The 27,282-nt window shown below is 47.5% G+C and overlaps 1 protein-coding gene across 1 annotated transcript in view; it reads left to right on the top strand.

The window, feature by feature from the left end:
* Positions 1–27,282, top strand: part of Myo5b (myosin VB) — a 167,393-nt gene that overhangs the window by 123,637 nt on the left and 16,474 nt on the right. The window contains exons 24-33 of the mRNA XM_035438715.1: positions 1,107–1,240; positions 2,284–2,406; positions 3,376–3,513; positions 7,066–7,131; positions 8,645–8,884; positions 10,193–10,293; positions 15,295–15,372; positions 18,116–18,314; positions 22,728–22,821; positions 24,121–24,264. Of these exons, the coding sequence (XP_035294606.1) occupies positions 1,107–1,240; positions 2,284–2,406; positions 3,376–3,513; positions 7,066–7,131; positions 8,645–8,884; positions 10,193–10,293; positions 15,295–15,372; positions 18,116–18,314; positions 22,728–22,821; positions 24,121–24,264 (1,317 nt within the window). The remainder of the gene's footprint in view (positions 1–1,106; positions 1,241–2,283; positions 2,407–3,375; positions 3,514–7,065; positions 7,132–8,644; positions 8,885–10,192; positions 10,294–15,294; positions 15,373–18,115; positions 18,315–22,727; positions 22,822–24,120; positions 24,265–27,282) is intronic.

The following is a 27,282-nucleotide window of genomic DNA, read 5'->3' as shown; positions in this document are numbered from 1 at the left end:
AAGCATGACACTGCTGTGCACAACTCTGTGACCTTGTGCGAGTATCCATCTGAAAATGGGCAGGAAAGGCAGACCTGGAAGGGCTCATGGGAGGAGTGAGCTAGATATGCAGGTGAACTGCTTAAGCTGGTGCTGAGCACAGAGAGCGCCTGTGTGTGTGTGTGTGTGTGTGTGTGTGTGTGTGTTTTAATTCAAATTAGAAACAAGTTTCTTTTACATATCAATCTCAGTTCCCTCTCCCTCCTCTCTCCCTCCCCTCGCCCATGTGTGTTTTTACATTTGTCTTGCTCATCCTTAGTACCTGTGTGTCCTACCATACCGTCACTCTGTTTGCTAAAGAACAGGGTCTTTCATTAAACCCTAGTTGAACCTTTTAAGGGCTCACCAACTTCCAGGCTGCCAACCACCCCTGTGGCTCAGTTGTCTGAGTTGGGGACAGTGGAATGCATAAGTCCAGTTCTTGTCTGCTCGGTGTAACCAGATCTCCTGCCATCCTTGGTGTCCTCACCCATTTCACAGGGCAGCTGAGCATCATAATCTCACAACCCCCTCACCAACCTAAGATCTTGTGACAATATAAGATGATTTCAAATTGCCCTTTAAAAAAAAACCAACTTGGTTTCTGTTACTATGGATACAAGGTTGGCAAGAGAATAAAGCCCATCTGAATGACTTAGGTTCCTAGCCCGCTTCTCCCTGTATCACCTCCGATCTGGTCTCCAAGGACCTGAAAGAGCAGGATTATGATGAGAGTTCAGAATGAACCCTGGTTCTGCTGGAAATGCTGACAGTAGTCCTTATGACAGTTGTCACAGAGAGGCAGGCGTGTGGACGAGGTGGGGGTGCTCATGTGCATTGAGAGATTTTCTCTCCCCTCCCCAAGAGCAGGGTCACCCTTCTTCCTGTAGGAACCCTTGCTTCGAGATAATGAGCCCCTCCTCAACTCCACAGTAGGTGAGGGGAATGAGAGACTCATGCACAGCCTCTGTGATGAGCCTGTCGTGGGCAGCCTCTTAACAGATTAGTCAGAATGCTCCCAGCAGGGCATGCGCATTGGAGGATCCCCCTCAGTTGCTGAAACCCAGTTTCCCATGCCCGCTTTCCAGCTGAATCTTCCCAGAGCTCTGTGGAGGAGAACCTCCTGATGAAGAAGGAACTGGAGGAGGAGAGGTCCCGGTACCAGAATCTTGTGAAGGAATACTCCCTGCTGGAGCAGAGATACGAGAACCTGCGAGATGAGGTGACCATGCTAAAGGCAAGGGGGGAAGTTCTGCTGCCAGGTGGAAATGACTTCCTTTTCTGTCCTTTTAGAGCTGGTTGAATAGCCCTTATTCTCTGGCACTGCCCTGCTCAGCAAACATGCATGTGTGCAAGGACCACCTATTCTGCCATTCCTATGGGAACCCTATGGTTAGGAAGCTGCCAGCCAGTGGTCTCTTCCTGAGGATGCACTTTCTCAACACTGAGGTCTTCTGAGATCTTAGGAGGCTAGGAATTATTTTCCTGTGTGTGTATTTTGTCATCCTACTACTTGTTCTAGAAAATTCGAGTGTTGAGACAATGGTATGGTAGGCTATGACCTTAGCTACATTGGTACATATGGAGAGAGACCCTTGGGGCCGGGTTAGGTCTCCTAATCCAACAAAAATGCAATATATTTTTGTGACATTTCAAGATTTGACATTCTTATTTACCCATATGAATAATCTCTCCCAACATACATATTCAACATCAGTAAGTTAGTTGCATGGAAACCAGGAAAGCAATCTGAATAGGAACTGAAATAGAAATCTAAAAATTCCACCAAGCTCAGTTTTCACTCCTAAAGACAAACCGGCTGCCAAAAAATAAACTGAAAAGTCTTTTTAAATGAATAGCACGGAAGGTCCGCTCTATTTCTAATTACTACCATTTCCATGAGCAGAATGCGGTGGAAGGAGAGGCTGTTCGGGGTAGGGTTGCAGCATTCCTTTCGAGAACGTAGAGAAGGGTACAATGTGTGCATTCCAGGGGGAAGGAAGGGCTGTTCCTCCTCACTTTCTGGGTGTCATAGGTTGTAAAGCATTAGAGACATGGGAAGGGCTGAGCATGTGGCTCTTTGATAGAGCATTTGCCTAGCATACATGGGAGTAGCTATTTATCCACTGTTCCAAGGAGCAGTGCTGCCCATCCTTGTTGACAAGTGAGGCAGTTGGCTGATGTCCAGGGCCTGCTGCTCCTTGAGTAGTTAGTTCTCATTATTAATACGAGCTGGTTATGAATTGTCACATTTTTCTCCTTTAGCAGCAAACTCCGGGCCACAGGAAGAACCCATCAAATCAAAGCAGCTTAGAATCAGATTCCAATTACCCCTCCATTTCCACTTCTGAGATTGGAGACACTGAGGATGCCCTTCAGCAGGTGGAGGTAAGTCTGGGCACTGTTTGCAGCCATCTTGCCTGGGATGTGTTAATTGCCTGCATGGAACTACCCAATGGAGATTCCTGCTCTGTCGGTGGTGGCTCAGGAGTTGCAGGGGATGGGCATTGAGAACAGGGTCACTGGGTTGCAGTGGACTTACAGCCTGTGCAAGCCATGCAGTCAGATGTATAGCCCAGTATTTGTGTAGATACTGTTTCCATGTAGATATGAGCATGCCATCCCTGAGGCTATGTTCTTTAAGGCAGATCCTGAGCTGGCCAAGCACCAAGTACTCATTACATGAGGTAGAATAAGATCATGCTGCCACATGTGTACACAGCATAGTTAAAACAGACTGCATATGTGTTCACACACATTACCCACTCACAGGCAGACACATGTTTGTGCACACACTTAACCCACATAGTAAAATCCAGATATGAATTTGAAAGGATAGAAATACACTGAAAATACATCAGTGCATTAAGATCATGGGCTCCATGGTAGGGGGTATTGATCATTTCAAGTTGCAATCAGATAGTTGTTGGCATCACATTTACAGTGACTGGTGGCCACAGTGATCCCTCGTCAGGAAGCACTGTGTCCTGAGATTTAGTTTCTCTCATGTAATGCCATTTTCCAGAAATAAATTCCCTTTTAGCTTCCAAAGAAAATGGCTGTGCCTATATCCATTTGTTCTTAGAATATGTGATTGGTCATTTAAATGGCTCACATGAGAGGAATGTGAATGGCTGAGACAGAGATATAATCTTGAAGAGAATAAGGCCGCAGCACCAGCTTTCCTATGAGAAACACTAGTGGTTTGGCACTGGCTTTGTGTTGGAGGCAAAGTTGGTGTTGGGGAGGAGCAAGGAGACAGGTGGCTGATATAGAGGTGGGCAGCAAGGCATTGAGTGTTCCCTAAAGCATTTGTGCTGTGGAAACCATCTTCTGTGCACCCCTCTTCCTTTGCAGGAGATTGGTGTAGAGAAGGCAGCTATGGACATGACTGTCTTCCTGAAGCTGCAGAAGAGAGTGCGGGAACTTGAGCAGGAGAGGAAGAAGCTGCAGGTGCAGCTAGAAAAGGAGCAACAGGACAGCAAGAAGGTGCAGGTGTGTGGCTCTGTAAACCTGTGACAGCCTGTGGGGTGTTGATGGTATTGGGTTTCGGAACCTTCCCTTGTTGGAGTCAAACTGATCACTCCTCTGTGAGTGTCCCACACTGCCTCTGTGCAGGGTGTACTCCTTGAATGTTCCAGGGCAAAGGATTTCCACTGGGAAGCTGTAGGGAGTCTGTAGGAACTCATGCCGAGAGGGCTGGCAGCAGATGCAGAGAAAATAATACAGCAGAAGTCAAGTTTAGCAGAGGAAGTCTACAACCCTTCCAGGAATCTAGCCTGGAATCTAGCATGAGCCCATCCCCCTGGCGCAGTCAGACAAGACCTTTCTTACCCATGGCTGTGCCATCACCACAGCGGAAGTCATCCTCATCTTCTTGAGTCTTGAAAGAACACTGTGTGAAACTTTATGCCGAAAAAAGTAATTGCTCTATCTCCAGGATCTTGGGGCACCTAGGCTACACGGTAGAACCATACCAGTATCGGGTTCATAGCAAGTATTCCAAGTGTGTGTTACAAAAGAAAATGCAGAACCAGCAAGGTAGTGAAGGTACTTGCTGCCAAGTCTGAAGGCCTGACTTTGATCGGTGGGACACACAGGATGTAAGGAGAGAACTGATCCCTGCAAGTTGTCCTCCGACCTCCACACACATACCAATGCACATGCAAGCCATGACAGACACACATGCACATATTCCCTAGTATATAGTGTATTTCTTTTTTTTAAGACAGGTAAAAATTCAAGAGAAAAACTTAGCCATTGGAGAACTTGAATCAGGTTTGAGAGTAGCAAACGTAGCCCAATGTACAAGATAAACAATGCTTCAGTGTGTATATGAATTCAGAGTTGATTACGCATACATCAGAGAGCCATTGACTGTAGCTATGCAGGAGGTAAGAACCACGCTTTCTTACTTTGAAGTTGTGAGGAATACTTCTCGTGGGATTGAAGTCCAGTTCTGGGTCATATCACCAGCAGATCTATTCTCAGGCCTAAGCTGAAAATCATGTGACTTGACTCTCTTCACACATCCCTGACCCTCGCCGCGTGTACCCCAAATTTTCTTTCATAGTGGATTTCCTCCCTTTCCAGTCAGATATAGTGCGGACTCTGGTATGGCTTGCCGTCAGATTCCTGGTTTGTTGTTGTTGTTGTTGTTTGGTTTCTTTGTTTGGTTTTGTTATGTCTTATTTAATAAGCTGTAAGTGAAGAGGGAGGTCTTGGTGAGTGGATTTAAGTCTCTCAGGTGGATTAGATTCAGAGTGGGGAGTGTGAAAGCATGAGGTACATAAATGACTCTTCCAATTATAAGGAAACCTGCCCTGACAGACAAACACGAACCAAATACTAGACAGATGCTCTTAAAATTGTACCCCCCCAAAACCTACTGCAAGTTGAAGATGTGCAGAGTTAAAATATCCTTTCATCCTCCAAGCTTCCAGACACTAACTTGGCAACCACACACAATAGAGTGCTGGCTGTTCACCCCCATGATCAGTGAGATGATGGAGGGCTTCCATTGTTCTGTGGCACCAGTGGGGCTCATACCACAAATCACCTGCCTGGGAAAAGGTCAAAATTCAAAATGAAGGACAATTTCTAGTGAACATTAGGTGCTCTTGTGCCATCTAGAGTCAAGGGATTTTGAGTCAGCCATCATAAGTCATGGGCGATCTGTGTGTATGAAATGGATAGCATTAGATATGCCTGGCATAAATGTTCCTCAATACTTTGCTGTGCCTAAAGGCATGATTTCCGGATCCCCCATTTCAGAAATGGAAGCCTGGCTTCAGAATTGGCTTGTCTGGATACCAAGTAAAAAGGGGACTCTCTCAAAATATAATCACCAAGCAAGACTGGTGGCCTGTGGCCTGTGTGTTGTTGCCCACAGGGGTATCACAGGAAATAATATGGACCCTCTATCATCCCCTGAGATTAAACTTCCAAGAGATCAAGTTTCTGAGGCTTCCCTAGAGAGATATAACCCAGGTCCCCAGCCTTAGAGGCCATGCACTCAATACAGCCTGACTAGGGTATCTGTGCAGTCTCCCATCCATGTGGCATGACTAAGCCACTGTGAGAGTGGGGCCTCGGTGGCTGCTAGTCAGACTGCTCCATCTCTGCAGTCCCTTTTCCTCTTACCTAGCACAGATGCCTTGTCCACTACAGTGACTCTAACAGACTGTGTACTTAGAAACATCACTTAAATGGCCCTATGGGTATGACTACACCGTCCACTTTCTCTGAGAATCTGACTTATTCAACATTTAGAGGGTTGTGTAGCAAATCTATGCCACATGGAAGGCAAGTGCAGGACTGCTGACTCAACTGGAGTCATTCACATCCCTATACAACTGATGATGGAGGGAGCCAAGGCAGAAGTTGGTACCTTGGCAGGGCTTTTCCCCGGCTTACAGGGCAGGAAAAAGTACGGCAAATGTACATGTCCTTCATCTGAAGAGTTTACAAGAAATGCTCATGCTAACCCCAGGTACCACAGCAATGATAGCATTGCCTGGACTTCAGGTTCCTAGGGCTTAGGTAATCTTGTAAGTGCTCTACTGTGTTTTAGTCCTAAAGACCCATGCTCTTCAGGGATGACTCCCCTCCCCACTTAAACTCACTCCAAGCAATTAGTCACTTAGAAAGTTGTTTGTGCCCCCTTTTCAACAGCCAGTTCAACTCTACTGGCTGCCACATAATCAGAAGAGTCCTTAGCCAACCTGAGTCCTGGTGGACTATTACTTCCATTACTGCTGCCCTAAGCCACCAGCATTGGCTTTCTAAAGTCTGCTACAATACTGCATACTTACTGTGAGCCAGCTGCCTTGCTAGAATGTCTAGAGGAAGCAGCTTCAATACAAGGTGCTTTGAATTGGGAAGCAAACCCATGAGTGCAAACAGCCCCCACAAAACATGAGCATAGCATCAATATTCAGGTTTTACAGCTGGAGATGCTGAAACAAAATACCACCAAATTGGTCACTTATTAACAAAAATCTCTTCTTCCAGAGGCCAGAAATCAGAAGTGAAGTTTCTGCTGTAACCGTCCCCTGCAGGCAGTGGGAAGGACTTAACCTCACATCTTTCTCTTGGCTTCTGACGTTCTTGACCCGGAGCGACTCCAGTCCCACCTCCATATTAATGTGACCATCTTGTCTGTGTGCCCTCTCCTTCTCTAGCATCAGGACTCGTTTCATTGCATCTCCTAAGACCCTGTTTCCAAATGAGCTCACATTCACAGGGAGCGGAATTTAGGACTTATAATTTAACCCATGACACAGTGTTATTCATATTCAACCTGTCAGTACCTGTGGGGACCACGTGTTACAGTGGGAGAAGGAGGAAGTTGTTTGGGGGGGATTCATGGTAGCCAGAGTACTGGGCTACTTTTTGAAGGAGGTGGGGAATACACCTGTGGAGGGTGAGGTTGCCAGCTATTCATGCAAAAGCAGAATGAGAAAGAATGAGAATTTGGCTGTCGTCAGAAATGTCTGCAGAGACTATGCTGTGGTCTGTGCTTACCTTTCTGTCCTTTCTGTGCAGGTGGAACAACAAAGCAATGGCATAGATGTGGACCAGGATGCAGATCTAGCGTACAACAGTCTGAAGGTAAGGCTGGCTGTTCTCTAGTAGAAGACAAATGACAGAGCTGGGCTTCGGGAAACTGGGGCCCAAGCTCCAGTCTGCTCGTCAGTGGAGCAATGAGCAGGTGACTGCATCTCTACACTTTCATATTTCCATCTTTGAAATGAAGGGGAATTTGTATCTATACCAAGAAATACATGCCTCTCCTACTGAAACAGATCTAGTTAAACTAAAACGTGGCTACAGGAATAAAATCACTTTGAAAAAATATCCAGATGTAAGGCAGAGGGTTTTCCTGTGTGGCAAATGCTGAGTTGGCAGGAGAGGGCAAAGTAGAACAGTGGAGGCTTCAGATCCAAGGAGGAGGGAAGGGACATCAGACCACACCCTTGCCTCCCAAAGACTTCATAATGAGGCAGTTTCAACAGTCTGTCGGTCCCTAATAGAACAACAGTTTGCTAATAGCCATTGCCCAGAAAACCAGCCTTGAGTTATTCCTATGGCTTCCACCTCCCAACTCTTTTGTGGTAAACTATATATAGCATAACATTTACTATCTTAGCAATTTTAAGTGTATATAAGGATCAGTCATAGAGGATTCACTCACAATGTGCAAACAGCTCACTGCTGTTCATCCCTGTAATTCTGTTTATTTTGCAATACCTATCTCCACTGAAGAATTTCTGCTCCTCCACAGCCCCAGTCAGACACCGTTCTACTTCCTGTCTCTACGCATTACTCTAGATGCCTCACACAGCTGACGTGCGGTATTTGTTTTCTTATGACAGTTTATATCATTTAGCTTAAAGCCTTCAAGATTCATTCATGTTATATATGTTGTCATCCTAGTTCAGGCACTAGCTATGAGCCTGCATCTCCCTGGACTCAGCTTTGGCTTCTTGCTCGGATAATAGAGGTTCTACTCATTGGGATTTGGCTCAGTTGCCTTGTATCTCTAACAAGCATATCACTTTTTAAAGTTTTTAGAAAGTCACAGAGCATATGAATACACAAAGGCTTTAGGAAGTCCTGTGAACAGCATGTTACTTACAGCTGTCAGCTTGAGGTGGGGCATAGCTTGGTGATAGAGAACTTGTCCTGGCTTTGATCTCCAACACTACATATGTATGAACATGCATGCATGCACGTGTGCGTGTGTGTGCGCGCGCGCGCGCGCACATGCGCGCGCGCACATACACACACACACACACACACAGACACACAGAGCATCAGCCCAGAATTTCCACAAAGAAGAATTTCATGGCCAAATGTGCTCAGAACATATATTGCATCACTGGTGGATACTACAAAGCCATTATATGAGATGCATTTCTCTGAGAACTTGAGGTGATGAGTTTAATCCCTAGTTCTGACTGACCACTGATGACATCAGAACTTGAGCCAGTATGTCTTCTTCAAAAATGGAAAGCTGCTCTCCCAGTAGACAGGGAAAGTTAAGGCAAGAGAGGAGATGGGCTAGCTGGAACTTGTTGAGGATCCAGGCAGCAGCAAGCTGTGCCCCTTGACTGTCTTACAGAGACAAGAACTTGAGTCAGAGAACAAGAAGCTGAAGAACGACCTGAATGAACTGAGGAAAGCTGTCGCTGACCAAGCCATGCAGGACAACTCCAGCCACAGCTCCCCAGACAGCTACAGTCTCCTGCTGAACCAGCTCAAGCTGGCCAATGAGGAGCTCGAGGTCCGAAAAGAGGAGGTGCTGATCCTCAGGACCCAGATCATGAATACTGACCAGCGCCGACTGTCTGGCAAGCACATGGTAAGGAGATGGCAGCCTTGGTTGTGCTTCTTGGGGTGACACAGACCCAGTAGGCTTGTGTTTTTATGTGTCTTTACTCTGGGCGGGGGTCTTAAACCTGAAGAGCAAGAATCTGTCTTTGGGGTTTCTTACAGCAGCACAGGGGTTTGATGTCCTTTCTTCATGATCAAGAGATGGAGCTAGAAGTTTCTAGAATTTACTGAACTTAAGAAAGTGATCAAGGAGGCTGGAGAGATGGCTTAGCAATTAAGAACACTTCACTGGCCTTGCAGAGAACCAGAGTTCAGTTCCTGGCACCCATGTCAGGGAAAGCACAACTGCCTATAAATCCATGGGTATCTGATGCCCTCTTCTGGCCTCCATCGCCACTGCACTCACATGAACAGACACAAGCATGATTTTTTAATTATTTTTTATTTAAGTTAAAACAATCTTATTTTACATACCAATCCCAGTTTCCTCTCCCTCCTGTCCTCCCATGACCCCACCATTTCCCCATCCCAACCCCCATCCTTCCTCAGAGAGGATGAGGTCTCCCATGGGGGAATCATCAAAGTCTGTCACATCATTTGGGACAGGACCAAGACCCCCTCTGGTATCTAGGTTGAGAGAGTATCCCTCCATAGGGAATGGGCTCCAAAATGCCAGTTCATGCACTAGGGATAAGTTGTGTCAGGGTGGCCTAGTGGTCTAAGGCGCCACACTCAAGCTCAGCTTCCTCACATGATTCTTTTTCAATTAAGAAAATGTTCAAAAGAAACAAGACACAGATAATATTAGTGGCTGTTTTCTATGTTATACCCCTTGTTGCTCAGTTTGTCTCTGGGGAGATTTCTCTATCAGCTCTTCCAGAGTGGTGGGCCCCCTTCAGGTTTGTTTCTGGTATTCTCACCTTCAAGGACAGATTATAGAGTGGTAGGGAGTGACTAGAGGGGACTGGAGTCATCCAGTTAGCTCTAATAGGCTGGAACTCTGGACATGGGGCATGTATAGCTTGGGGGATGAAATACTTCAGAAATGAGCCTTGGATCATGTCCACTGATGTGGGTGCTCTCTCCTCCCAGGATACTGGTCAGCTGCCCCACTACTTGCTCTCATACCTCACAGGCAGGCACCGCAAAAGCTGTGTCCTTCCACCCAAGATGGCCTCTTGAAATCCTGCCCCTGCCTGCATCTAACAGCAGCTGGTTATTTCTCTCTGGGTCTCCCTCTCTTCCCAAAAGCACATTTATATGCCTTGATATCAGAGAGCCATTTCCTTGACAACGTTTGTGCAACCAGAGTTAATTTTTATTTGGTATCTTCTAGGAGCCAAACATCAATGCCAGAACAAGCTGGCCCAACAGTGAAAAACATGTGGACCAGGAGGATGCCATTGAGGCCTATCATGGGGTCTGCCAGACAAACAGGTAGGGCCCACCTCTGAGAGCTGTCCCTGGAGAAAGTGACAGGCAGTCTGTTGACAGGAGGGACATGTTACAACCTGTCTCTTAGGTACTGGCCATCTGCCCAACCTTGGGGAATTATTTGTTGGAAAGAGAAGCTCCTTTGGAACTCTGCCCTGTTTGTTTAAAATTTCTAGAAGCAGTCAACCCTTCAGAAAGTGCCAGGGGGTCATGCTGTAAGAACAGCATGAGTTTGCTTCCTCAGAAGACTTAGTATTTCCATATCTTCTGCTGGAATCCCTCTTCTGCAGAGGAGGAAACTGAGGCCCAGAAGGATTAAGTAGTTTTAGGCAGGTAGCTAGCCTAAAGCCAAACCAAGATAAAATCCAGGAGGCCTGGCTTCCAGGCAGCACTGCTCCACTCCTAACCCAAGCGGTAAACCAGAGGGGAGGTATAGCCAGCCCCCAATTCTCCCTAAAGAAGAAAAAGAAGGAATGAAGGTGACTCCCTGTGCTAAAGCTGGAGATTCAGTCAGCTTAAATTCTCTTGGGTGGAAGATAAGGAATGAGAAGAAGGAGTGAAAAGAGCACGGGTAGTATTAAATTAGAAAGCAAGCTGGCAGCCGTGCTGAGCTTATCGCTCTGATCTTTAGAACCGAAATTGCTCCCAGTCCTCTTTCTGTTCACGTCTTCAGCTGTCAGGAGTCTAGTCCTCCATCTAGGTCTTAACAGGGGCTGCTCAGTGCCCAAATTTTGTCTTCTTACCTCAATAACAATGGAGGTGATGAGACAAAAATAGCCTTTATAGTATATCTTACAATCGTTTCATGCTCAGAAAACTCAGCAAGCAATAGTGAACTAACAGCTGATAACCTGAGTTAAGAAAAGAGCAACTGCCTAGAGAAGTCAGGGGACCCAGGCCCCCAATACCTGCCATGTTAGGCACCATAGAACTTTGTCTCTTTCAGTTTTGTTCCAGTTTCAACTTTGAGATAGTTTTGTGATTGCTACAAATCTGAGCATTAAGTGGGAAGGAAGCTGGACTGACTAGCAAGGAAGGGGAGTTAGGCTGTGATTCCAGGGAGCCCAGACAGGCACCCCCTTGTGACAGGGTGCTGTAAAGATGGAGATTTGCTATGCCTTTCCTGTGGTTGGCCAATAAGGAGAGCTTTGCATACATACAATTGTGTCTTACACATGTGGTTGGGTGGGGTCCCTTTAGAATTTTTATGAAATCTGTATCTAGATTCAGTGTACATATCTTGAGTTCAGGCTAGAATTCTGAGAAGATTCCAGCTACACTTCAGTCCCGTGTGCAGTCCCTCAGGCTCAGCAATCTTCCCATTTGCTGAGCTTTCATGGTCTGTTGAGATCCGCAAAGAGATTTCACCTGTTCTGTGTCTCCCTGCACTGTGAGCCTGCAGGCAAGGGGCTCCCCTGCACTGTGAGCTTGCTTTGGCGAGAGCTTCCAGGGTGTGAAACACTCCCTCTTCTGTTTCTGCAAGCTCATGCTGCCATCTTGGGGCCTAAGAGCTGCCAGCATTGTTCTAAATGTTTTACTTACAGCAAAGCTAAGGGAAAGAAATAGCCATGGAAGCAAAACTTAGAGCCAAAAGTCTATCATCCTCTCCCAGCTGGCTCTGGGAGAATGAAGGGGATATGGACTGGGAGAGAAGCTACTGCCACCCCCAGGTCAGTCTCCCCTAGGCAGACGCTCCAAGTCACAAAGCTGGCTTAGGAGTGTGGCTGGGGCTCAGCTTAGGTCTGGCTCCAAGAACAGTACTCCTCTGACCCTTTCCATCAAAGTCCTGCCAAGGCTGTACAAGTCCTCCACAGCAAGTCAGAGTGAGTGCATTGTTGGATCTGCCCTTGGGGACCCAGGAAATAGCAGGAGACCTCAGCACAGAAAAACTTTACTGCCTTTGTCTAGAGTTGGGCCCATTGGAGGTGCCAGTTCTTGGAGAGACAAGGGCACCTAGACAGAGCCTAGCTCTGAAGGCAGCTTCTTCCCTCATGTGGCCTCTTTCTCCCTCTGTCTGTGCTCCTGATCTACTTCTCAGAGGCCCCAGCAAAGCTCCTGTGCTGCTGAGAGACCATTCAGTATGAGTTAAAGAAGTAAATACCCACAGAGCAAATAGAGATCTTCCTATACACAAGGTACCAACCAGCCTCAACATGGATGGACATATGCCAGAATATGGTTGCTTGGTCCTATTTTCCAAAGTCTGAGAGGGGAGTGCATCCTTTCTGAAGCCATTTCTGATGCATGATCTCTACACTAGTAGAAAATACTTCTGAGGTCATCCAGTTCACTATGTTAACCTAACACATGGAAAATCAGGTCATGGAATGCAGAAGGACATCCCTGGTAGGGCTCCTGGCTCCACATTGAACTGCAGCCTTGCTGCTTATTCCTTTGTATTTAGCCACTTCCTGTGTGCCTATGCACAGGGGAATCCGAATATTTGTTGATTTCCTGGAGCTGCGCTGTTTGGTTTTTCCTCTTCACACCAGCAGGTGTCACTCCCTCCCAGCCACACTCCCAAGCATAGGCAGGAAGAGGTCTGGGACTATGGTATTTTGGGTATCTTTCCCCTAGGAACAAAAGCCTCAGTAGTCCTGAGTCGGTTCACTAGTTTTTAATTCATTCATGTGACTGTTTTCATGTTTGGAAGCCGAGTGTCTGGGCTGTACATTATTACCTTTTACCTTTCTCCATGATCTCCAGCATGTGACAGAATTCAAAACTCTAATTCCCCTAGAAACACAAGGACTGATGCTAACTTCCAAGAAGTATGTCTGGGCATCACCCATGTGCCACTCTGGAAAGGATGACAATTACAGAAGTGAGGAAATGTTCTCAGAGACCCAGCAGTCGCCCTCAGGCTCGAAAGATCAGCCAGCAAGGCTGGGGAAGTTTCAAAAGACGATTAGGAGACCCCTCCCCTCCCCAGAGGTCCAGCCATGTCTCCATTTACAGCAGAGCGGATGGCTGGAGTACGGCATGCTGGCCTTCATCCCTCTTTAGCCCTGATGCACACTTGCTGGGCACTTCCAATAACTCCTGCACCCCCAGGGCCTCCTTTGGAGTAAAGCATTACTACAAAGGACCCTAGGAAGACGCATGACTCAGCATCTGAGAACAGGAGGTTCAAATATCAGCCCCTGTTCAACACAGCCGTAGGTCCTTATGGATTTTCTGGGACATGTGGATTACCCAGGGCATCTAACCACTGGGCATGGGAAGAGAAAGCAGTATCTGGCTATTTTAGGTACTTTTCCATTACTGTGATAGGGCACCATGATCAAAACCATTTATAGGAAAGATAACTTGGGGCTCACAGTTTCATCGAGTTAGAGGCCATGAGCATCATGGTGAGGAACATGGCAGCATGGTGCTGGCGCAGTAGCTGAGCACCTTTATCTTGGTCTAGATGCACACAGCAGAGAGAGAAATACTGAGAATTGCAAAGTCCTTTAAAATCTCAAAGCCCACCCTCAGTAACACACCTCCTCCAACAAAGACCCCCCCCCCCAATACACACAATCCTTCCCTAATACTCCCACCAACTGGGGACCAGGTTTTCAAACATATAAGCCTATGAGGGCCATTCTCATCCAAACCACCACATTAGTGAAGTTCTAGGCATTTACCAGGCAGAAGACTTAGATAAGGGTGTTCCTCAAAATAACCTTGTTGGCAACAGTCATCCTCACTGCCCTGACATAGAGATGGGAGCCTCTAACACTAAGGGTTGGCCATAGACTAGGAACAAGCCATAGAAAGGTCCCAGAAGTGGACTTTCAGAGAGGGCTTGGTACAGATTGGGCACCCCAGACCATGAAGCAGACTATGTAAGCATGCAGTTCTGGGGCCTCCTGCTAGAGGCTAGCTCTAGAAGGATCTGGAATGGATACCCTTTTAGCCCCTGTACTTTACTCAAAATGTGACAAAGCAAGATGATAGCTGGCTTGACCAGGGCTGTTTGGTTTGCTATCTGGGTTGTGGGATGGGCTGAGTGACCTTTCTGTTAGGCTATGTGGTGTAACTTCTGCTCCATGAGTCATGTCCTCCACCTGCTAGCCCACTGGCCTTTAAAAATACCCTTGTGCCCAGGACTTTTGGGGGTGGGATAAGAAGAGCACTGGGCACAGTGACCTCCAAGAACCACCTCGGCTGGCATCAAGCCAATGACATGACCAATAGAAGATACCAGGGATCTGCTTTCACAGTTTGACTGGACAGGGGATGTAACTTAAGGGAAGACATCATTCAATTCTCAGCCTGTAAGGTTGTTGTAGTTAACTTACACACACACACACACACACACACACACACACACACACACACACACACTCCTTTATAAAGAGAGCTAGAGTTAAGGTTAGTAAACAACTACATGCTCTTAGAGAATAGCAAAAGCTGTGCATGGAAAGGGAAGGTAAATATGCAATCTCCTTCCTTACCCTGGGGGAGGCCAGCATCCCCCGGGGGCCCTACCTGCCACTCTATGTTGTGGTACAACATCCTCCATACTGTGAGGGCCTGCTCAGCCCCCGTGGTGCCATATGCACATTTTGTATCTTCTCTTCAGACCCTGTTTAGACTTGTCTCCCTATTCTTTCAACTCCTTCAGATGGAAGAAAGCATTGTGGGTGTGAGACATGGAAGTGCCATGGCCTAGCCTGTGCTACTGTGTGACTGTTCTTTGTAGAGTTACTGGAACAAGTACAGTTTTACAGGTTTTTTTGCTGTCTGTGGCAACATGTACCTGATCTGCAGCTGTTGGTGGATCTCTGTGAGACCACATGAACCTCTTTCCCAGACAGTACCTGAAACCTGGGAAACTCGAGGAGGATGTTGTCTGCAAGCACCTAGAGTTTGGGAGCTAGAGAGAAGTGTGGGAAACAGCCTGCAGTCTGTACCCTTTTCTTGACTCCAAGCCTTGCCTGTAAGCTCTTTCCAGTCTCTGAATGCCTCTCTCCTCTCCACTGGACACCCTCTTTTTCTGTACTTTATTTCTAGCAAGACTGAGGATTGGGGATATTTGAATGAAGATGGAGAACTCGGCTTGGCTTACCAAGGCCTAAAGCAAGTTGCCAGGTCAAACATGTTCTCGTCTTGTGTGTGCTTCATCTATGTGCCTGCTCATGTCTGTGTTCCTTGTTTTGGCATGAGCAACTGTGAGAGTATGGGACTTCTCACAGTTCATATGGGCTTCTCACTAGCAGACCCTGTGGCATCCATTCATCATTTATGTCTGGGCAGTGTAGATGACATCAGCAAAAGCTGCTTGCCTGGGTCAATATGGTGGCACTAGTTGGCCCAGTTGAACCTTAGAAACCACATGGCCCATTCTATAGATGGAGTAAAAAGGGAGGGTTTCTGTAGCAGAAATCACACAACTAGGCTGCAAAGGAAACTTAGCTGTGGGACTCCAGGGCCCATGCTACTGACATGCTACATGCCAACCTTCTTAACCCTTCTGGGTTAGCCACAGTCATTGGCCTAGTTTGCATGCTGGCTGTGCTGCAAATGCAAGGCTCCTTAGTACATGCTATCAGCATGCAGCTGGTCCCGGTCCTAAGAGCTGGAACTGCGGGTACATTGTGCTGTCTGACCCTCACAGCATCCTTGTGAGTTCAGTGGGGCAGTTTTAGGAGACTGGTTAAGTCCTGGTTCACTAGACAATCTAACATTTGATATCAGCAACAAAACTGACCCCCCCACACATCCACCTTCAGCAGCAGGTTAACAGTTTATCCAGGGGCATATGCAGATGGCACAATGACCTGTCACATTTGCTGTGACTTTTAGAGAACAGAAGCAAAACAAGAAATGTGGTGGTGGTCATCAGGGCTAGTTTCTCAAAAGAGGAAACTGGCTCAGAGATGTGGATGAGTGGGAGGCCTGGCTCCCTCAGTGACTGGGTGGTACCCATACCTCAGCTTAGATCTGTCGTGTGGCCTCTCCCTGCTGCTGCTGCTGGTAAGATGATGGAGGTTCCTACATGGCAGTGAGGGGAGCAGCAAATCTCCTAGTGCTGCAGCCTTTGCTGGGCCCCATAACCTGGATCAGAGCAGGCTCTGCCTCACTGAGCCACCACAAGGAAAAGGATTGCCCCAGGTGAAGCTTTCCATATGTAGAAAACACAGATGCTTTAGCTGCTGCCTGTTTCTACTGTGATGGTTATTCAATGAGGACAGAGCCCCGCCAGTCAGAGCGGGAATCCATGTGTGCATTTCTAGGGCACTCCTCGCTTCCATCATGAGATTGGATGTAGTACAAAGAACAATCAAGTGAATGCATTAGAAAATAACACACAGGTCTGTGCTTCAGGAGATCTTTCAGATGCTTGGATGGGAATCTTACTCCTGGCATAGAGTCCTGAGCTGAATCCACTTGAGTAAGGCAGATGCAAGCAGGGGACACACAGCAGGTCAGAAAGAGTTCCTGGGACAGCTCCCTAGAACCAAAAGGTCCATGTCCTCTTTCCTGTTAACTTTACATCTTACACTGATGAAGTATTAGTGTGTTGTAGCCAATGCTGAATGTTGTCTGAATACTGTGTGCTAGCTGAAATGCTGGTTTCTTTACTAATGTATCTCCTGCCAGCTCATGTTACTGTTTTTTTTTCCATTAGTAATAGGCCTATTGTGGTAGGCAAATCCCTTCATCGTTTTCTCTTTCATTTGCATCATTTGCTGAGAAGCCCTTACACATGCCAGTCTATAGAGGTGACTTGGCTGCCTAAAATGTGGCCACTTCTGCCAACAAAGCAGACTTTCTCTTTCTCTTTTGCTCCTCCTTCCCTATGGTAGTTAGCTCCTAAACCAGCAGAACAGCATACCCATGGTGGCTTCCCATTCCTTGCCATCTGGACTATAGGAGATGTCCCTGGGCACCACCTTTGGCAGAATCTTTACTACAGATCAGGAAAAGACTGGGGGACTGTGTCCTTCAGAACCCCACCCACCATGTCCCTTCTTGCTGAAGGTGGCTAACTAGATCAGAAAGCTAGATCAGTTGACTGAAGTCCCAGAAGATGGCCCTGTTGGATCTGGCCATGTCAGGGCCAAATCCAAGCTGAGGCTGCTGCTGCTGCTAAGCTACAGACCCCTGCCTCTGCTAAACCAGGCAGGTGCTCTCCTTGGGTGCCTGGTGCCCTAGCTATGAGCCTCTTAGACAGAAGTCTCTGAGCCTTCTTTCCAGCCTCCCCAAGCTTCCTCGGGATCTTTGTTTCTTATGGTACATCCCCCCCCCCAAATAGTCTTAGCTTTTTAGACCAGAGGGAAAACTGTAAAAGGTGACATATGAGGTAAAGTAGGGCAGTAAATGTGGAAACGAAAGGCAAGACATTACCTCTTCTCCTTCTAAAAAAAAATAAAATAAAATAAGAGGAATCTGCTGAAGGGAAAATAAACTAATATGCTTAGTGCTGTTTATCAATATTTTGTCTTTACAAGGATATTCTTACAAACGTTGAGCAAACGTTGATGCCGCTATCTAAAGGACATTATGAGACATTTATCAGTGTTAATGGCATATTGTCATGGAGACAATCTCTCAATCCCAAACCAGTAATCTATGCCCATGGGGGGGGGGGTGGCAAAAGAAGCCTAAACTCAAAGGTGCCTTTGGCCTTGGTTTCTGGTCATCTGAGAGGATGGCAAGTTAGCTTGCTTGCCTGTTGATACCTACCTCACCACTGCATTCATCCTTGTTAGGGCCGTATGACTGCTCCTGCTATGCGCTTGGCTGCTCCCCTGTTGTGTCTGTCTTTGGCCCCTCACTGTGGGTGCCCATCCCAGCCACATGGTGACCTGGCCTGCTTTCCTGGGTGCAGGTTGCTGGAGGCACAGTTGCAGGCCCAGAGCCTGGAGCATGAGGAAGAGGTAGAGCGTCTCAAGGCCCAGGTGGAGACCCTGAAGGAGGAGATGGACAAACAGCAGCAGACCTTCTGCCAGACCCTGCTGCTCTCCCCAGAGGCCCAGTTGGAATTTGGTGTCCAGCAGGAGATATCCCGCCTGACCAATGAGAACCTGGTAAGTGGCTGTGCCTCGTGGATTGTAGCTCTTAGGATCAGTTCTGGATGGGATGGCATCAGGAGCTGCCAGATGGGCAGGGCTCATGTCCTTAGCTCTGCAGTAGGAATAGAGACCTAGAAAACCCATCTGTTGAGGAGTGATAACTGAAACAAAGGGCCTAGGACTTCATGTATTAAAATGGCAGATCCCAATGGGGACAGCTTGCCTATGCTCCATGCTCCATGTGAACCTGGAAGATCTAATATAGCTTCATTTGGTGTCTGGACTTTGGTCTTCCTCCATGAGGTCTCTCTTGTGTGCCCTGTCTCGTTCCCTAGCCTAGCCTGAGATGCTATATGTGGCACTAGCCTGAGATGTTACATGTGGTACTGGCTTCCAAGAAAATGAAAGCAGGAGCCATGGGGCTCCTAAAGACCCATCCAGAACCAGTATGACATCTGCCCCCATGCTAAGTGACCAGAACATCACGGCTCAGCTGGATATAGTAGGGATATGCTTGTCCCTTGAGGGGAGCAGAAATTGTTGGTGGCTACCTTTGGTGGCCATGGCAGCTATTAGAAGGGTGGAGAGTATATACCCTGTGAGAACTTGCAGGGCAGAAGGAAGACAAATGAAGGGCACAAGGAAGACAGTATTCATAAAAACATGGTTCTCCATGGGATTAGCAGCACACATTACAGAAAAAGAAGAAATTGGAAGAGAAGATATTTGGAGAACAAAAGTGGGGCTCACATGTCTTCTGGGGTGGGGTGCCTATGAGGGAACAGTAGGAGGTACTCAAGCCTAATTGGCAGGGCATACATTGACAGGGCTCCCAGTCCTGCCCAGCTGGGTCACCATTGCCCCTGATGGCCAAGAAGCCTGGGTTTGGGCCAATCCAAAGAGAGGAGGTGAGGTACTGGATTCACACGATTCCTCCTCCTTTTCTTTCCTATATTATGTTCTCTTGGCCTGAAGCACAGAAATGTACACATTTTTGGCAATAATATACATTTATGAAAACATAATGAGCCGGGTGGTGGTGGCGCACACCTTTAATCCCAGCACTCAGGAGGCAGAGGCAGGAGGATCTCTGTGAGTTCGAAACCAGCCTGGTCTACAAGAGCTAGTTCCAGGACAGTCTCCAAAGCCACAGAGAAACCCTGTCTCGAAAAGCCAAAAAAAAAAAAAGAAAGAAAAAAAGAAAACATAATGAAACCTATTTTGTATATAACCAAGAGCCAAGTAAAAAAATAAGTTGTTGAGCCAGCTTCTGGTACATGACATAGCCTAGAAAATGCATTTGCAGGTCTATACTTCCTAGAGGGCTACTGGATATATGATATTGTGGGTGACCAGCTAGCAAAGAGAGCTGTATTACATAGAGCTGCTGTATTCAGTTGCTGCCTAAGAGAGTCAGTAGACAGTCCCATCTTGAGAAGAAACTATGTGTGAGACTGTATCATGGGCCCATCTGCTAGAGTAGTGAACCTTGCCATGTGAGTAGGAGCCTGAGGTTCTGGGTCTATGAAGATGAGGAGAGGGACCAGGAGGCTACAGTTTGCCACCTTTGGGAAGACTTGTGTCACATGGTCTAGAACTGTGACCCAGAAACAGAGCCAACATGTAGCAAGTTCTAGGGACTATTTGTGTTTTATGTCCCCATTGTCAGTAAATATCTATATCAGCTAATTGCTAGTAGATAAGTCATGCATGGGCATTGGGCAAGGAGGGGGACATGTGTAAACAACTGTCCACAACACAGCATGCTGGGAACTTTAAGAACTAAATGTACAGGAATTCAGGGCAATTCTGACTGAAGAGGTTAGGGAGGCTTGTGGGTGGTGTGAGGATGTCATTGTCTCAGTAGCATCTCACTAGAGAGATGGCTTCAGACACACTCAACTTTCGATGCCAAGATTTCTCTTAGGTTAATTTGGTCACCATCACTGTGGCCCCTGTGGCTTTAGACCTCATTAGTAGCCTCACAAGTTTGCCAGCTTTGGTCTTGCTTTGGTCTTCATAGACCCAGAACCTCAGGCTCCTACTCACATGGACATAAAACCAAGTTTGCTGAGCCCAGGCTTTAAAGACTCCCAGGTGGTTCCAGGGTGCTGCACGTGTGGGGAGCACAGTTTTACATGATTCTGCTTAGCATATTAAGAAGAAGGCTCCTGGCATTTTAAACAGGGCCTGTTAACCTGAAGAGCTGTCCAACAAGATTCAGCACCATGGGTTGCAGTCAGCAACTGTGGGAGTGATTCGTGTGGAGGGCTGCCTTTCCCAGACTCCTGTGGAGAGGCCGCTGTGGAGTCTCTGCCTCGAAACAGAATGATTGCTGCAGCCTGGATGTTGGATTTTACCCAACATTTTACTTGTTATGTCTGGTGTTGAGGTGCACGCAGGTATCAGGGAATTTGTTGATTATCCCCTTGGGTTTTGTGAAAGTTTGTTAAGAACAATTATGGGAAGACCTGAACACATTTTTGTCTTCTGGACTTGGTAACATCACATTCATGGGCATCATCTGGCAGTTGCAGTATCAGAGCCTTGACTAGGTCTGCAACATTCCTCATTCAGTGGATTGGCTTAGTCAATTGGATGGATGCCTGAGGATGAGATGGGGTCAGGATAAACCGGAGGGCTCACAGGTGTGGTGGTTGGAATAAGAATGACCCCCATAGGCTCATAGATTTGAATGCTTAGTCGCCAGGGAATGGCTGTATTTGAAAAGATTAAAAGTATTCAGAGGCGTGGCCTTGTTGAAGAGAGTGTTACTGGGAGTGGGCTTTGAGGTTTCAAAAGCCCATGCCAAGCCCACAGTCTCTCTCTCATCCTGTGGATCGGGATGTAGCTCTCGGCTATTGTTCAAGCACCTGCCTGTGTGCTGTCATGCTCCCTGCCTTGATGATAATAGACTAAGACTGTGAAACAATAAGCCAGCCACCAATTGAATGTTTTCTTTTATAAGAGTTGCCTTGGTCAAGGTATCTCTTCACAGCAATAGAACAGTGACTAAGATAACAGAAGACTTCATCTGTCCCCTAAGAATCTTTACTAAAGTTTTGCAAGATACTTAAGTACTTTGTACCAACTAACTTCTTGCAGAATCTCTGATCCTTCAGTCCTCTTCCCTCCACCTCTCTCCCTCCCCCTCCTCCTCCCCAGCTGTCTGTGCTGTCACCCCATCCTTTGAACTAGGTAAACATTTAGATGCCCCTCAATCTGAGAAGTTTTTTTTGTGGTTTATACTATCTAACGATTTGTTTGTTTGCTTACTTGCTTGTTTATTTACTTGTGGAGAATCCTACCACACGTGTGGAAGTTTAGAGAAAAGCTTCCAGGAGTCAGTTCTCTACCATGTAGCTTCTGGGGATCAAACAGGCTTAGAAGCAGTGCCAGTGCCTGCTGAGCCACCTTGCCAGCCTCTTCCCCTTTTAAATGAAGAGAAAGTCCCTCAAGACACCTATAATTAGACTTGTCTGCGAAGCCCATAGCACTGGTATTAATCTTGTAACTGACTCTCCTTTGCAGGTCTACCTTAAAGCCTTCTCCATCCTCTGGCCCCCACAGGCACCTGCACTCCTGTTCACAAAGGCACACACAGCACTCAAAGACATACATGCACATAAAAATAAAATATATCCTTTTTAAAATGTCATCTATGCCTTGGACTCCATAGGCAAAGGTTCTATCTTGGTGATAGAGCACTCCCTAGCACATATCTAACCTGGGTTCTACACCCTGTGACACACATAGGGGTGGGTGTGAAAATACACACGGAAGATGTTTCAGAGGTCCCGGGATGAAGTGCTTCTTCTCCTTTTCCATTGCTCTAGTTACCTAGGCTTGGCTCCAATGGTGAAAGCAGGGCTCCTTTCCTTTCCTCTCTCCCTTCCCTACCTCAAAGAGCCACTGCCCATCTGGATAAGGATCATGATAGCAAAGTCCTTCCCTAGACAGCTTATTGTTCTAGGTCCCAATGGACTGACTCGCTTCCAATGGCAACAGTTGCTAGGAACTGAGGCCACCATTCCTGTCCTGTTTGGCTTGCTGGCCCTTCCAGCTCTATGCCTGCATCACCAACCTCCACCCAGAGTGCTGCTCACCACTCCCCTGGACACCTTGGCTGGGTGTCCTCTCAGGAGCCTTGACTTAGGGAGCCCTAGGATTCACAAGGTGCCAGAGTGCCCCAGTGGGAGGAATTTGCCCTGGGAGGAGTTCACCCTGTTGTTGCTGGCACAATGAACTCTGACTCATCGCCCTTCTGGGCTCTGAGCAGGTGCTGAGCCGGTGTGAGACAGCCCTTCTTCCCCTACCTGAGTGGAGATCCTTAGCCTTCTTGGGCCCCTCTGTTCCTAGCAAGGATTTTCCCTTTCCTTCAGTGTGAGGTGAGCATCCTGCTCTCACACGGCTCTCTTGTGCTTTCAGGATTTTAAGGAATTGGTAGAGAAGCTGGAGAAGAATGAGAGGAAGCTGAAAAAGCAGCTGAAGATTTACATGAAGAAAGCCCAGGACTTAGAAGGTAGTGTTCCTGGGTGTGCATGAGTATGTGCCTGAGTGTGTGCATGAGGCAGAGGTGACTTTGCCAGCCTGTGGGACTTCAGCCTACAGTCCCCTTCATCAGTTTTCTGGTGACGGTGCCTGCTCCAGCCCTGTCATGGAAGAATTCAACTTCCTGGGAGCTCACACCTCAGCAGGCAGAGAGAGCTGCTTGAGAGGATATGAACCAGACTCTGGAGGCTGGAGGAGTGACACACAGGTTCATAGTGGCAGCTGCCTTTGGAGGATATAGAGTCAGAGGCGAGGCTTTCTGGTCTGAAAGAACATTGTGACACAAAGACCTGGGGCCCTCACCTCACACCATGGGATGACACAATTAAACTCCCAATATGGAGTCTAGCCCAAAGGGAGGGGCAGACAGAAGGCTAAATTACTTTCCTAAAGTCCTGGGCGTATTCTTTCCTGTAACTGTTTTGCTCCATAAACAAGTGTCACCCTGCTTGTAGCCCTGAGACCCCTCAGTCTTCATCCTTCTCAGTGTCCCGCCTCCACCAGCACCTATGGTGCACACTCCTGGCATGGCACCTGGACAAGCTGCATTGTCAAGTGTTTTTCCACGCTAACACACAAATGCATCTCCTCAGCTCTACTGGTGGGGACAAAACTGGGGACTCCACATCTGTTCTGTGCTGATGACAATACCCTCATACTGTTGGTGCCCAGGTGTGCAATGAATAAATATTGGGAGTCTGTTATCCTCTTCTGGGCTGGGGGAAAGGTCTGAGTGGAGTTTTGGAGTTTAACAAGTCCTTGATACCCCGGTGGGTACCACTAAGATGCCTCCCAGATAGATGTGCTTACGTAGGCTCATGCTGCATTTAGATGCTAGGTACAGTGTTTCCACCCACTGGCACCACCTGCTCCCCTGGCCAGCTCACAACTGTACCATCATAGTGTCATGATGGCCAGTGCTGTAGTACGCACAGGGAACTATGTAGAACTGGTCTGGCTGGCTCTCTTCCCAGACTCAGGGACCTTCCTTACATCTTGGTAGGAGGAGGGAAGTACTTGCCAGCAAGGAAGACTGAACATGACTGCCACCACTTCTCATATTTTCTCTGGTCCAAAACCTACCCATTTTCCTCTCAGGTATTCTCCTCCCCCTTGTCTGCAGTAGATCCCAGCACAAGTGCTGACGTCCCACAGATAGATAGGGTTCAGGCCGCAGGAACAGGCTACATAGAGTATGGGCGCTCCAGTCCCGTGAGCCACCTTCAGCTGCATGTTCTCACCCTGTTTCTGGCATCTCTGTCCCATTCAGCTGCCCAGGCATTGGCACAGAGTGACAGGAGGCACCATGAACTCACAAGACAGGTCACGGTCCAGCGAAAAGAAAAAGACTTCCAAGGCATGCTGGAGTACCACAAAGAGGACGAGGCTCTCCTCATCCGGAACCTGGTGACAGGTCAGGATCTGCAGTGACATGCTGCCAGCCCTCCTTCCTCTCCAATTTCTATCCCCCCCCCCACCAACCCTCTCATCTCCCTGTGGATCTTCTTAATGTCCTCCTTCTCCTCAGCCCATCATCTCCAGTTGTTCCTGTGCTTCCCCCTTCTGCCTTCCCAAAATCCCACCCCCTATAGCCTTGTATCAGCACAAGGTAGGGGGGCCTCTGTTCTGCCAGTGGCTGCATGGCTCTTGCCCACCACATGCTTCTCTGTGGTGGCTGCTGCACCCCTTCTTTCTCTGGGGAAGTTGACGGTAGGCCATGATGGTTTGGCAATAGTGGGACAAGCAGTGCAGGCTTGTTAACTGTGCCAAATGCCATGCCCTCCTTGATTGTCTAACTCTCCCAGCATCTATGTCAGTTGGCACTATACAAATCCTGACTTCATCTTGGAGTATAACTGAGATCATTCTTGTAACTTGCTCAGGTCACACAAGGGATAAACAGTGAGTCAGAGGTTCTAATCCCTCTATTTACAGTCTGTAGTACTGTGCAATCCAGCACACATACTAGAATTGGACAGCCTATATGTAAATTTACCCCTTTCCTCATTAGCCATGTAGTTGAGGACCAGTGTTCTTGTGTGTGACATGAGAAAGTGATAAAGCCTGTAACACCAGGCTGGAGAGAGAGCTCAGTTAAGAGCACTGACTGCTCTTCCAGAGGACCCAGGTCCAATTTCCAGCACCCACAGGGTAGCTCACAGCTGTCTATAACTCCTATTCTAAGGGATTGAACACCCTCACACTGACGTTATGAGAAGCAGGGTGATAGAAGCTCGGTAGTGACCCAGCAGCTTCAGCAGCTCTGGGAAAGGTAGACTCCTCCCAGCTTGGTCCTCGGGACTAGAACACCTGCTACCCACTTTCTAGTCCCCACAGCTCTGGAAAGGGAAGGTTTTTTCCCTATTAAGTTAGGGCAGAGCCTCCTGCCCATGGGGTCACTCTTCAAGGATGCTCAGTTTAGGGGTCTGAGTCATGTTTGCAGGTTGTTGAGGTTTATGTCAAGATAGTTCTCTGGTCAGTAATGGATGCTACCTTCAGGAATGGAATACAGGACTCCTGGGAGCCACTTTCCTCACTAACTCTGGTTCAGTCCCCTTCCTCTCTTCTCATCTGCCTTCAGCAAGCCCCTTTATGCACCATCCAGCCCAGCCCAGAAGCTTCCTGCAGAACCAAGATGAGATCTTAGAGAAAAGAGTCCTGATGGGCAAAAGGAGGATCCTTTAGTAATCCTATCATTTAGTCTTATATCACTGGCTCTGCTCCGTGGTGCTATAGTGTCTCCTTCTGTCAAACAGATGGTGGGACTGACCCAGCCCACTCCAGCCTCTGAAATAGAGCCAGGGAGGAAACTGGGTGCAATGCAGGGCTTTCTCACATAAGGAGTCAGAGCTTGAGGTAAACATTACCCTAGAGCAGATCACTCCAGGGCAGTGAGGCCTCTGCTGAGAACTGCTCCCGGGCCAATATATATAGAATGTGACTTCTTCATGGTTTCCCTTTGGTTGTTTGATTTGGGCATTTTTAGTAGCTTGCTAATGGCTGTCATGCTTCTTATAAAGGTTACTCTGTGGTGAATATGAAGCAGAAAGTTTACAATATCAGAGTTAACTAAGTAAATAGGTCTCTAAATTTTATAACTTAAATAAGTCTGAGTTAAGGGTCCCTTCCTGCTTTTATTGCTCATATGGCTCTAGGTGATCACCTCCTGCCTATATAGCAACCCAATATACATAGATGGACCACCTCTTAGGAACCCATCACTGGCTAGTTGCTTCAGAGAGAAGAAAGTAGAGTTGTAATCCCCACCCTGAGATGCTAACATCTGCCTAATAAAAAGTAGAAGTGAGCCTGTTCTACCACAATAGAACATTCCAAGGCAAGGCAAGCTACTTAAAATCTGCACATGGGGAAAAACTTGAAGCAAGATGTTAGAGTTTGGAAGCATGGGCCTATGAAATGCATTTTTTTTCCTGGATGGAGACTGCTAGCATTCTAATTAGAGCCAAGAGCCAATGTGTAGCCTAGAACCTAGAACATGCCAGAATGCTGACCATGTATACAGAGTGTTATGGCTGTAACACTAACTAGAAGGAAATATTTGAGAGAATGATGTAACCTGTAAATTAACTGAAGATACTTGCAGCCCAGCCGGACCCAACCCTTATCTGCCTTGGTAGATGACTTGAGGATCCTGCTGGCCCCGTGCAGAGGATGGGAGGCCTCCCCATTTGTGAGTTCCAAGCCCAGAAGGCTTTGGGGGCTTGGTTTTGGCAGCATATGGAAACTTGAGGCTGAGAGCTGGGATACAGACAGAGCCACAGTGAGATGCTAGGGCCCTTTCTCACCCATCATCTTAACCTGGCACCAGACCTATCTTCCCACTGCTCTGGTTTCTTGCCATTACTCATTGCTTTAAACCTGGCTTCTTAGCTCCCCAAGACACTGTAATCCATAATACAGTTTCCCAAGGGCATTAGGAGAGAGGGGCAAGGAGCTTGAGTGTCAACATGGAGTTCATAGGGTGACAGTCCAAGGCAGGGAAAGAGACAGAAGAGAGCAGCTGGACAAAGTTACTTGTTGAGTTGAAGGCAGAGTGGCAGTGTGCTGCTGGATCAGTTCAGCTGTGCAACATCAGGGCTGACAGAAGTCACTCCAAACTGACAGCCCCACTGTTCAAGTTTGACTTCTGTTGCTGCAGTGAACACCATTACCATTCTGATCACACTCCATCATGAAGAGACGTCAAGGCAGAAACCTGGAGACAGGAACTGATGCAGAGGACGAGGAGGAGCGCTGCTTACTGGCTCGCTCCCCATGGCTTACTCAGCCTGATTTCTTATAATACCATCCAGGAACACCTGCCCAAGAGTGGCACCACCCACAGTGTTATGGATCCTCCCACATCAATCATTAATCAAGAAAATGCCCTACAGGCCACTCTGGTGGAGGCATTTCCTCAACTGAAGCTCTT

This window comes from Cricetulus griseus, chromosome 2 (genome assembly GCF_003668045.3).
Source record: "Cricetulus griseus strain 17A/GY chromosome 2, alternate assembly CriGri-PICRH-1.0, whole genome shotgun sequence".
Classification (NCBI taxonomy): domain Eukaryota; kingdom Metazoa; phylum Chordata; class Mammalia; order Rodentia; family Cricetidae; genus Cricetulus; species Cricetulus griseus.
This window is presented reverse-complemented; position numbering and strand designations above follow the sequence as displayed.